The sequence below is a fragment of the Tachypleus tridentatus genome, chromosome 7 (assembly GCF_004210375.1).
Source record: "Tachypleus tridentatus isolate NWPU-2018 chromosome 7, ASM421037v1, whole genome shotgun sequence".
NCBI classification, from domain to species: Eukaryota; Metazoa; Arthropoda; class Merostomata; order Xiphosura; family Limulidae; genus Tachypleus; species Tachypleus tridentatus.
The window spans coordinates 11,018,770-11,032,309 of NC_134831.1; the positions used below are offsets into that span (position 1 = coordinate 11,018,770).

At 32.1% G+C, this 13,540-nt stretch overlaps 2 protein-coding genes across 6 annotated transcripts in view; both read left to right on the forward strand.

Annotated features, from left to right (window-relative positions):
- The window catches only part of LOC143255099 (ADP-ribosylation factor-binding protein GGA1-like), a 47,300-nt gene that overhangs the window by 23,957 nt on the left and 9,803 nt on the right, over positions 1-13,540 (forward strand). For all 5 annotated transcript variants that reach the window (XM_076510240.1, XM_076510243.1, XM_076510242.1 and 2 more), the window contains 5 exons: positions 868-963; positions 2,882-3,226; positions 4,528-4,681; positions 7,820-8,004; positions 11,347-11,510. In XM_076510240.1, coding sequence (XP_076366355.1) covers positions 868-963; positions 2,882-3,226; positions 4,528-4,681; positions 7,820-8,004; positions 11,347-11,510 — 944 coding nt within the window. The remainder of the gene's footprint in view (positions 1-867; positions 964-2,881; positions 3,227-4,527; positions 4,682-7,819; positions 8,005-11,346; positions 11,511-13,540) is intronic.
- The window catches only part of LOC143255102 (membrane protein BRI3-like), a 48,676-nt gene that overhangs the window by 1,785 nt on the left and 33,351 nt on the right, over positions 1-13,540 (forward strand). The window lies entirely within an intron of this gene.

A 13,540-nucleotide genomic window follows, 5' to 3' on the forward strand; every position in this document is an offset into this window, starting at 1 on the left:
AGATACTTTTCATGCATGAGAGAAGGACAGATTGTCTACGTGTGGTACTTGATTTGTGACAATCGACAAACTCACAAGTGGAAGCACAGAAACAATTACATGTAGAGAGAAACACTGGTAGCATGTTGGGTTTCTTGATGTGAAATTGGTTAAAACTTTGATTTCTTTCATTCTCTCTCTGTTCTTTTTTTGTGAAGGTTTGAAAAATAGCTTTTTCTAAAATTGTTTGAATTTTATCATTTAACAAACATGTTTTGTTTGGTGAATATGTTTACTGTATTCATAGAATAAACACATATATATATATATGTATAAATATATTGCAGATCTCTCTACTCCTAGTTACAGCTTCTCTCTTGGGGTGGGTGGGGTGCTATTTAACATTTTGTGGATCCAATATATAATGATACAGTTTTTTGAAACTGTTTGGAAGAATGAGCTTAGGTGGGTCAGAGTTACATTTGGAGGTGTACAGTGTGTCTACTTTAGTACCCCATAGTGCTAGCACTAAAACACTTGTATCTCTGATGTAGAAAATTCAAAGTACAATTTTAGAAACCAAGATGAAAACATACCTTGTTCATTCTGTTGTTTTTGTTCAAGAATGTGTCTATGTAATTACTGAACTCTGCAACATACTGAAGAAATACTATTGTAGAAAGATAATACCCATTCAAAACTTTAAAGTGGTGTACAGGTGTGGCTCAGTTCTGAGAGGGTCATACCTGATTCTCAGTAATTACTAGATTTAGAGGTTAAACTTTTTAATATTAAAAGTTTTTATGCTGTCTTAAAATATTCATGTCATTATATATATATATATATATATAATTAGTGAAATTTGGTGTATTTTTTAATTATCTTCAGGTGAAACTACACTTCTAGATCTAGTATCACTGACTGAAACACGCAAGTCCCATGATGTGGACAGCAGACTTTTAGATGACCAGTTATTAGCATTAGGTAAGAAACACGAGTTGGTTTCATTAATTGTATCTTGTTTATTTTACCTTAGATCTTTATTACTTCAATTGTTGATGAAATAACTTTTCATATGATATATGATCAACATCACATGATGACAGTGAAGTTACTGAAGTGCTAATAAACAACACATGATGACAGTGAAGTTACTGAAGTGCTAATAAACAACACATGACAGTGAAGTTACTGAAGTGCTAATAAACAACACATGATGACAGTGAAGTTACTGAAGTGCTAATAAACAACACATGATGACAGTGAAGTTACTGAAGTGCTAATAAACAACACATGATGACAGTGAAGTTACTGAAGTGCTAATAAACAACACATGATGACAGTGAAGTTACTTAAGTGCTAATAAACAACACACGATGACAGTGATGTTACTGAAGTGCTAATAAACAACACACGATGACAGTGATGTTACTGAAGTACTAATAAACACATGATGACACTGTTGTTACTGAAGTACTAATAAACAACACATGATGACTGTAAAGTATTAATAAATAATACATGATGACAGTAAAGTTCTTGAAGTACAGTGGAACCCCTCTAAAGCAGCCACCTTTGGGACTGAGACAAACTAGCTTGATTAGAGGGGTCTCCACTGTACATAATTAGTGATTATGTAAACAAAAAAAGGGACTGTGATTGAATGACTGCTTTCAAGGGGTGACCGAATCTGAGGGGTGGCTGCTTAGAGGGGTTCCACCTGTACTAATATAAATCACATTAATTCCTTCAAGTTTTGTAAATTGTGTTCAAAGAATGTAGAAATAAGTTTTTCTAATCTTTTAATACTGAGTTGAGCTAGATGTTAATAACCAATGGAAAGATAGTTTTTCCAAAGTAGATTCTTTTAACTATTATTTTACAAATACTGCTGTTTGCTGTGTTGCTGCTTTGTCCCAGATATTGTTATTTCTCATAGAGAAATATGTCAGTTTGATTGATAGTTGCATTCATTTTAGGTTTTACTTTTATATTTTACTTAATTATGTGTCATTTACATTTTAAGATGCAAAACTGAAAGGTTGATAAATGTTTTTATATAAGTCAATGCCTGCTAGGTTTACAAGAGATAGTATAATTTTCAAATGCCACCACCACCTTCTGAGGGCTAAAGTTTCTCAGCCTACCATGTAGTAATATTGGTCAGGGTCACCCATTGATATATGTAAAAATAACAGTTTTAAAGGACAGGAAAGGATAATAAATTATTAAAATGAATATTTCATGAAAATGTAAAGCACGCACAAAATGATGTTTTAAGATAATTTCATTATTAGAAGGTGTGTAAGTTTTCTGTTTTAATTGTAAATGTTTTATTGTAATGTAATATAGACTATATAGTACAAGTTGAAAATAATAGACACAGTTAGTAATGTCATAGAAGAAGTAAAAAATATACCTGATGATTTAAAAAAACTCTAGAGATTCTGGAAAACTATGCAAATGAAATTTGAAATCTATAAGTTGGAAGAAAGTTTATTTTTAATGTACTGTTTTTTTACATGAGAAGCTACTTGGATATACACCCCATAAATTTAGAGATAATGTGTGTTCACATACTTATAGGTAAGTTTTTTTTTCAACTATGTTAATGTGCCCCCACTGAATCTGAAGGTTTATTGTCATTTCATATGTTAACATGAAAATTATGCTCAGAACTGTGGATCTGTAGATATCAAACCTCCATGTTTGGTCAGACAAGAACTGATAGATGAGTGCTGTTGTCTAGCTGACATCTGTCTAGTTTTTCAGTTCAAATATACTTAAGATATCCCTTGTGCAATATTCCATGAAAGATTGGAATAAATGTTATAACTATTATTTGTTTTCACATACACACACAAAAGAAGCATTTAATTAATGTTTAGCTGTTTTCATTCAGGTTTGAATGATGGACAGCAGGATAAATCAACAAATCAGTCAGCATCATCTCTGAATGGTGTAAAAATCTCCAGCCATCTAGATGACCTTGATCAGTTATTTTGTGTAGGTGGAAATAGTAAACCAGAAATGCAAACTTCAGAAGTAGGGGGAAATTTTCCTGGTATTGAGAATAGCAGTTCTATTACAGTTAAGAATGCGACTGATAACAACTTGTTGCCTTTCAACTCTGGATCATCAAACCAAATGATTGCTACATCAAACTCTGCAGCAACTGTTCTATCAATATTTGATGTGGAAGAAAATGTAACCAGTGGAACAAATCTTCTTCAACCTCTCAATGCAAGTATGTCAACTGATGACTGTTCTCTGTTTAAAATATTAGTGTATTGTAATGTCAACTGATGACTGTTCTCTGTTTAAAATATTAGTGTATTGTAATGTCAACTGGTTGACTTTCTTCTGTTTAAAATATTAATGTATTGTAATGTCAACTGGTTGACTTTCTTCTGTTTAAAATATTAATGTATTGTAATGTCAACTGATTGACTTTTCCTGTTTAAAATATTAGTGTATTGTAATGTCAACTGATGACTTTCTTGTGTTTTGAATTCAAGATGTCATGGTTCAGTGTCATTTGATAACTTTCCTATTTTTAGAAGCAGAAGTTGGTTTTAGTAACTTACATCGATCTTCTGATGTTATTCTTGCTTTGTATTAACATTCCCTGGGTTTCAAGAGTCTGTGTCTTCATATTAACATTACCTGGGTTTCAAGGGTCTGTGTCTTCATATTAATATTCCCTGGGTTTCAAGGGTCTGTGTCTTCATATTAACATTCCCTGGGTTTCAAGGGTCTGTGTCTTCATATTAACATTCCCTGGGTTTCAAGGGTCTGTGTTTTTATATTAACATTCCCTGTGTTTCAAGGGTCTGTGTCTTCATATGAACATTCCTTGGGTTTCAAGGGTCTGTGTCTTTATATTAACATTCCCTGGGTTTCAAGGATCTATGTCTATATTAGCATTTCCTGGCCTTCAAGAATCTGTCTTTATATTAGCATTTCCTGGGTTTCAGGGGTCTGTGTCTTTATATTAACATTCCCTAGTCTTCAAGGATCTGTGTATTTATATGAACATTGAAGTATCTGTGTCTTTATATTAACATTCAAGGATCTGTGTTTTTATATGAACATTGAAGTATCTGTGTTTTATTATTAACATTCAAGGATCTATATATTTATCTTAACATTCACGTATCTGTGTCTTTATGTTAACATTCAAGGATCTGTGTATTTATATTAACATTCAAGGATTTGTCATTTTCTTTTGAATATCCAAAATAGCAATGTTTAATACTTGTTTAGCATTTCTTGACTATAGTTTGTTTCCAGAACTTATGTAATCTTTAAAGCAAACACTATTTGTATTTTAAATGCTATAAAACATAAAAATAACATTCAGTCATGTGGTTAAACAAATCTGTCAACTTATGTCAGTTTTTTGCTTGTGTTATGTTTATTGTATTATTTAAGAGATGTGTTATACTATCAAACTTGTAATAGCACATTCATTAAATAATTATTGTGTACTAATACTTGAAAATGAAAATTTATTTTTTTCATAAAGTTATAACATTTTTTCTTCAGTTAAACCCCCTGTTTCATCATATTCTCAAAAACAGGAAGAGGACACTAAAAAAGCCACCACATTAAAGGGATTGGAAGAATTGGATATGTTAGGTCAGTCCCTTCTCAAGAAGAGTCTACCAACAAACTCACCATCCAAATCAGAATTTTCAAGGTAATTTGTTTTATTTTCTCCACTAGTAATTAGAATGAAATAGCTTTTCTTAATTACCATATACTGTGTGAAATCACATGACATTTTCACGTGTTAATATATTATTATATGCTGTGGGTTTAAACTGCATGAAAAGATGTCCCTATTGAGTCATCCATGGAATAATATCCATACAGTACAAATCAGTAAAGAACATTAGTTGTTTTTTACTTATTGCTTTTCTGTTTGGCTTGAAAATTAACGGTTTATTTTGGAACTGCAATTGAAAGTAAAATTATCAATAAACTTTCAGCTATTCCTAACTGTCATTCACTTGTGTAACATAGATCAAATTAAGCTAAACTGTTTATTTACCCAGGTTCTTACCATTCGTTATGAAATGTATTATGAGTGTTTTTTTGTAAGAGGTGTGATTGATGAACTTGGTAGACATCATAACTTTAAGCTAACATTCTTTTAGAAGAAGTGATACAAATCTGTACAAACTATTTTCCAGTAACAATAGCCTTGAAGGCTGGATTAAACAAAGAGCAACTTGAAAGCTTCTGAACATAACTTTAAAATAAAACCATTCATGTCTCTAATGATCAGTTGTAGAACCAGATAGATGGAGTTGTGATGGGCTCACCACTAGAATCCTCACTGATTTCTTTGTTTTGTGAACATGAACATGTGACTGAACAAGTATCATTCAGATGTTAAACATGTGCTCTACATAACTCTTCCATAACCATGAATTCCTTAACCAACTAAACTTTCAACACCCTAATATGAAATTCACCTGTGAAATTAAAATTAGCCTTCTTCCATTTTAAGGTACAAAACAGGTGGAGTATTTACAGAAAGACAACTTGTTCTGGTTTGTACACACAGTCTTGTCTATTTAAACTTAACTTAACCTTAACTCTTCTTCACAGGGCTTTCTTAATATGTTTGTATTGCATTTATAGTGAAATAATCTTCAGTCAGAACACCTTAAGTAAAAGTGGTTATCCTTCATCACTACTGGAAAACCTGACTCGTGACCTTCTTATAGAAAAAAGAACTCCACCTATTAATATTCAATTATATAAAAACCCTATAACCTGAGTGCTTTTGAGAGGTTAGCCTGTCTTCTTCAGGGGCAAACTGGGAGTGATGGTGTAATTGAACAAGTTTAGTGATGTCATGAAGGTCATTCGGTTTTCCAGGAAATCTTTATATCACTCATTCAATTCCTTATTCCTTACCTTGAAAACAAGATTTGTACTTTATCATGTTCCAAATTCTCCCTAATTCTTGTTATTCCTTACCTTGAAAACAAGATCTGTACTTCATCATGTTCCAAATTCTCCCTAATTCTTGTTATTCCTTACCTTAAAAAACAAGATCTGTACTTGATCATGTTCCAAATTCTCACTAATTCTTGTTATTTTTCACCTTGGAAAACAAGATCTGTATTTTATCTTGTTCCAAATTCCCCTAACTCTTGTTATTTCTCACCTTGGAAAACAAAGTTCGTTAAAACTCAACCCAGATCTTTCTATCCCCAGATTAATCTTTGTAGTGTCTTCATCTTGTCACTTTATATTAGTAGCTGTTAATAGAACTAAGTACATTTTACCTTCTTATTTGTGTTCTACATAAATAAGCATGGTAACTTTAAAAACTATCTACATAAGCAAGACTTTTTAACCATTAATAAATAGATGCCTTGGAAGTTACATGTTAAACAAAAATCAAAGCTTCAACAGAAACTAAATCTTTTTTCCTGTTGCTTTACCCAAATAGCTCTCTCTCTCTCTAACTTTTTGAAATTGAATATTATAATTTCCTAACACTATACATTGTATTTTTATATTTTTCTTTCATTTATTATTATAATTCCAAAACATCCATTATTGGCATTTACATTTATTGCCATGGCTTTACTGTTAGCTATCGAACTTCTAATTCCATTTATTTTTCTTGCTAGGGAACGAAGTAGGTTTGTTGTCTTTCACACAAATTTCTCTTCATTTCTCAACTTCTACTTTTTCCCTCCTTCCCATCCAGTCAGTAAATAATTTATTTGTTATGAAATTTTTATTAAAAATAAATAACTACACTGAACCACCTTTACTTTTTCCAAATAGTTAAATCATAGTCACAACTTTTTTATCACTTGAAACTATAGCTCATTACAAGCACACGTGAGCACCATTAATATTGTGCTTCATCTTATGTATCATTTATAGAAACTTAATTATTTGCAGGGTCTCCACACCATAAACTTTTAAATGCTGTTAAATTTGTTGACTAGCCAATTTAAAAAGTAATTTTATTCACAGACTAATATTTAACTGTCTACAGGTTTCTGTTGAACATGGCGTGAGGAGTGTGTGTAAATGTTATTTTTTATTTTGTTATTATTATTAGCTCATTGAGATTACCTTTGTGTGTAGATTCAATGTTTGTTATTAAATAAAAACTCACCATTTATAACTTTTTTTTTGTTTTTAAAATATATAATAACCTTAATATATTGGTTTTGTTCCCTTCCTTATTAACTGTATGAATTAGACCATGTGTATATAACCAGTTGATGATTTTGGGGTACTCCTTAAGATCAAGAGAGTTGATATTTTTAGGTGTTGCTAGCAACCAGTTATTATCTTTTTTCACTTCACTTTTATCACATTCATTGCTATTACTGTGATAATGTTAAGAACAGTTTCATCGTATTATCAGAACTGCTGTAGGTTATTGAAAGTAAAGTGTACTCCATTTTACCTTTGAACAAACTTGCATTTCAGTTTCATTACTTGTAGGTATAGGATAGTCAAAAACATGTTGACACGTTTAAACAAATTTAACATAATTTATGGACACCCTGTTCAATGTTTATGTCTGTGTGTGTGTGTGTGTGTGTTGTTAATGTCAGAGCTTCACATGATTGGTTTAGAGAAGAAAATGAGAAACAAGTTAAATGTCTTAATGCATCTTTGTGTAAACAATGCCCACAGTTATAGAATTTTATTTTCAGGTTTATTTGAATTTATTGTAAGGAATAAACCAGTAGTGTTTTTGTTTCTCTACAAATGTTAGCAGATTTACCATCGAGACTTAAAAGAGCTCTGTGCTGCTAACCAGACTTTTTTTTTTAAATAATATATTTAGTGTTCCTCAGAAAATTCCACTGAACCAGTTACACAGTCATCCTCCAGTTCCAACACCAGGACCACCATCTGTGCTGCATCATGCCCACAATAGTCAGGACATCTCAGATTCTCCATCTAGAACTTCCATCCAAGAAGTTTTGTCTCTTGCAGGCATCACAATCCCTTTACATTGTATACAACCAGGTATTGTAACACTTCCTGCTCCAAACAGCTAAGGTTAATTATGTAATGTTTGACAGAATAATGGAACCACCTGTAACTTTTGTGGTAATCTAAAATGCTTGGTATTGTTACAGGGCAATCAGATAACATCCTCTAAAGAGAAGGGTTGACACTTGTCTTGGGTTTAGGTCTTTCTCAACTCCGAGTTATTCAACAGAGAGTTAGTATACAAAATGTTTGTTTAACAGCAACCTGTACAAGTAAAAATTCAGTCAGAGACAAACACAGTGTATGGAAACTATAGCAAGTGTTTGTAATGGGTTTGTATAATTTTAAGGAGAGAGCATGTAGAAATAAACTGTTATGTTTTCTCACCAAAAAATTGAGCTCTCCACCCGCCCTCATGAACATACACATAACTCCACACTGTAAGCACGTTAAAAGAGTGTTGAAATATGAAATCAAAATCCTACAATGTTAAAATAACTAACTACAACAGAACCAAAGTCCTAAAGTATGGCAGTATGGAAAGCTGTATATAAATCTGTCTGAAAACTTCTTTATAAAATCAAAATGAAAATCTACGTAATAGGAGAGAGCCAGGCTGCTCACGACATGCACCTTGTTAACATCAAACCACTCTCAAACATAGGGGCAGGAAAACCTCAGTGATGATACAGTTTTTCAACAGAAAAGACAGCTGTTTATTTAGTAGTGTCACAGTTAAATTCAGAGCTATCATTTCTCCTTAATAACCTGTTAGGGTGAATCTTTTACATGTACAACTAAAGTAAGATGTTACTTTCTCTAGTTGAATATTTTTTTATGTCCATATTGAACAAAAAAAACAACAGAAATTTAGGCATTAGTGACTGTACGTTTTATATGGAATTAATACACTATTAGTATACAATATAGCATTAACATGACATGGAACTCATCAAACAATAATAGTCTTAGCATTCTGTGATTATAACTCTTGAAGTCTGCTTTGGTTTTCAGAACTAACTGCAGAGACTCGGTATCTACTAAATCTGGTGACTAGTAGCCAAGTTAGGTAACTAACTGTAGAGGCTCAGTGTGTACTAAATCTGGTGACTGGTGGCCAAGTTAGGTAACTAACTGCAGAGACTCGGTATCTTCTAAATCTGGTGACTAGTAGCCAAGTTAGGTAACTAACTGTAGAGGCTCAGTATGTACTAAATTTGGTGACTGGTGGCCAAGTTAGGTAACTAACTGCAGAGACTCGGTATCTTCTAAATCTGGTGACTAGTAGCCAAGTTAGGTAACTAACTGTAGAGATTCTATCTACTAAATCTGGTAACTAGTAGCCAAGTTAGGTAACTAACTGTAGAGACTCGGTATCTACTAAATCTGGTGACTAGTAGCCAAGTTAGGTAAGTAACTGTAGAGATTTGGTATCTACTAAATCTGGTGGCCAGGTTAATTTCTTAAACTGTTCTTTATGCTGTCTGAACCATTCTGTAACAAAGTAATGTAAATTACTGAACACAGACACACTGTATCATGGAATGAAATTTTATAATTTAAGCAACAATTTCCTCTCACTTTACTTTTCCTCACGATTATAAACCCTAAACCATCTCACCAAAGAGCTTCTCTTACCTTTATAGAACAGACACCATGCTTAGCTGATGATCAGTGAACTTGGTGTTTTGATCCTTTATAGAACTGACACCATGCTTAACTGATGATCAGTGAACTTGGTATTTTGATCCTTTATAGAATTGACACCATGCTTAGCTGATGATCAGTGAACTTGGTGTTTTGATCCTTTATAGAACTGACACCATGCTTAGCTGATAATCAGTGAACTTGGTGTTTTGATCCTTTATAGAACTGACACCATGCTTAGCTGATGATCAGTGAACTTGGTGTTTTGATCCTTTATAGAACTGACATTATGCTTAGCTGATGATCAGTGAACTTGGTGTTTTGATTTCTGTTATATTTTTATATTTACACTGACATCAATTTTGACATTGTTTCTCAGGATATCTTGGTCACTTAGGATCTGTTTGGCTAGACGTTTGTCTTACAACTACATATTTTTGAAAATTTGCCAGATATTTTTAGAGCCTTTCTCTGGAAATACAATCATATATTCATATTTTACATTCCACAAACAAATTTAATAATGTATAAGAATATACTGCATGGTAAAATTACCACATCGCTACATTTTTCCCTCATAGAGCCACCGAAACCTGGAGTTACAAAGGTGAGACATTTCCCTCATTTTACCCAGCATGTATAATTAAATGGTTTTTGAGATACTATTTGCTTGTAATGCATAAGTTAGACCATATTGACATGAATTATTGATTAAGATGAATGGCTGTTTCCCTTAATTTTTTGATGTAGCTCTGTCATTACATGATGCAAAAATTATATAGTGAGCTACCTGTTTTAATGATGAGATAAGGTTTTAAGGCTTACCAGTAGTTTGGAACTGTGATAATAATGAATATGTTGTTCTTCATATTTTAACAACATGGAAGCTGTGATGAGCCAGTTTAGTGCACTTGTAAGCACTTTTAAATTTACAAGGTGTTTTTAGTTTTCTTGTTTTTATTCAAATATCCACTATTAATGGATCAATATTAAATCCTTTTGTATTATTCAGGTGTTAAGTCTCTTTCACTATGTTTTTCAAGGATGTAGATCTTGTGAAATAATCTGTATTTTTTAGAGTGTAAATTCAATGTCTTCAAGTGCTAATGCACTTTTGAAATGGAACTGAAACTTTTATGCACTTTGTAATGTGATTTGAAGTTTTAATTAATTTTGGTATGTATTCAGTAGAAACATCATCATCAGAATCTTTCTATGTCCTATGTTTTTCACATAATGTTTTAATTAATTTTGGTGTGTATTCAGTAGAAACATTACTACTAAAACCTTTCTATGTCCTATGTTATATAATAAAGTTTTAATTAATTTTGGTATGTATTCAATATAAACATCACCACTAAAACCTTTCTCTGTCCTATGTTATATAATATAAAGTTTTAATTAATTTTGGTATGTATTCAGTAGAAACATCACCACCAAAACCTTTCTATGTCCTATGTTATATAATATAAAGTTTTAATTCATTTTGGTATGTATTCAGTAGAAACATCACCACTAAAACCTTTCTATGTCCTATGTTATATAAAGTTTCAATTAATTTTGTTATGTATTCAGTAGAAACACCACCACCAGAACCTTTCTATGTCCTATGTTATATAAAGTTTCAATTAATTTTGTTATGTATTCAGTAGAAACACCACCACCAGAACCTTTCTATGCCATATGTTATATAATGTAAAGTTTTAATTAATTTTGGTATGAATTCAGGAGAGACACCACCACTAACCCTAAATGAGAAGAATGGCCTTACCACCATTGTACATTTTGGGAAGGATTCTCCAAGAAAAGATGTAATAGTAATGGTTGTATCAACAATGAGTAGAAATCCTAGACCTGTGAAAAATTTCAGTTTCCAAGCTGCAGTACCTAAAGTAGGTGCAACAATAGTCGTGTTTATTGTTATTTAGCAGGCTTTTTTAAGCAATAATAGTTACCCATTTTATTAAATAATAGTAACCGGTCATTATTTGCTTGTTTAGTAACATGTAGATTGGATTACAAACACTTTTCAGCAGTGTGTTTCGATTGTGCTATTATTGTGATACAATTACCTAATTACAAACAGTGTTAAATTCTAAGAATATGTCATCAGTAGCATTACCACACAGATCACCAACTCAAACTAACGTATCTAAAAATAAGAGAACATGACTAATTGCAATGAAGTAAAAAAAACATTTATTAAATTCTGTTTCATTTGTGAAGATTTATTCAAAATAAAGTGATTCATAGTATTGAGGTTAATTATTTTAGTGGTTTTAGGTACTTTGAGCCTTTTAGAACATTACACTTTTAAACATTAATATACATTATGGAAAAGCTGGGGTTTGTTCCATGTTTTTCAGCTGGGCTGACTCAACTGCTATACTGGGCTAACTGACTGAATTGTTATATTTTAAGATATAATCCACAGAAAAATCACCCTTACTGAACTATACGTTCGTTGAGACTCAATACATAAAAACAAAACAAAAATTCAACATATTAAGAAACCAAATCAACACAGCCACAAAACTATGCACACCCAATAAAATTACGATGAAATCAACCAAATAAAACAACACTTCATCAACATCAACCAATTTCCTCAAAAAACTGTGGAAAAAATTATATGTACACACCTAGAACAACAAACAAACAACAATAAACCCCAATATGCAACAAACTACAAAACCTTATACTGCTGCATATCATATGTTCCTGACATCAGCAAAAAAATAACCAACATTTCGAAAAAACTTATAAACAACATTCCAGTAAACACCAAATTTAGTCAAAAACCAGGTACAACACTAAAGTCCATACTATGTAAAAACTGCAGTGACAAACACAACACCAACATAATTTATAAAATACAGTGCAACAACTGCCACAACTTCTATATTAGAGAAACAAGCAGAAAAATGGAAACCAAATTCAAAGAACAAAAAAACACCTACACACATTTTTGAACACTGCAAATTAAATAAACACAAAATAACCATAGAAAACATCCAGATACTAAGTAGGGAAACAAATATAAGTCAAAATCAAAGAAGTCCTACTTATATAATGACTAAAACCAAATTCAAACCAATATAAAAGAACACCTTTATATTTACACTGATTAATAACCTGACATTTAACTGCAACACCCCCTACAATCCTATACCCATTTACCTCTAGCCTCTAAGATGTGCCTGGCAATGATTAGTTGCAAACTCTCTCTTTGTTAATGTGAAGATGACCTAAAAAGGTCAAAACATTGTTCTCTATTTTAATAAAGTTTTAATATCCATACCAACTGTCCTGAGATACATTGCACTTGTAGCTTCATTTCTTAATATTATAAGTAATCATACTTAATACAGTGCTCTATTATTGTCTCTTGGCTAGATTTTATACCAAGTAGGCAAGATTCATGATCATACAACAGTATTGGAAGTTTAATCTCACTATTCGTAGTCAAAAGAGTTACCTAAGAAGGAGTGGTGGATGGCATTGACTATTACTGCTAAATTAGGAACAACTAGCCAGATAGCTTTATACCTATACTAATTAATAACCTAACTTTTAACTGTAACGCGCCCTACAATCCCATAACTGTTTACACTCTCGTCCCTAGAACGTGCCCAGCAACGGTAAGTTGCAAACACTCTCTTTGTTAACCTAAGGATGACCTAAGAAGGTTGAAACACTGTCCTCAGCTTTATTAGTAAAGGTGTTAATACCCATACCACCCATCCTGAGATACAAACTGTGGTATAGTGTCATTTTAGTGAGTGGTGTTGAGACAGAACATTATCTTGTTTGATCCAAAAAAACTCAAATTGTGATACAGTGTTATTTCAGTTAGTGGTGTTGAGACAGAACATTACCTAGTTGGATCCAAGAAAACTCAAATTGTGATACAGTGTTATTT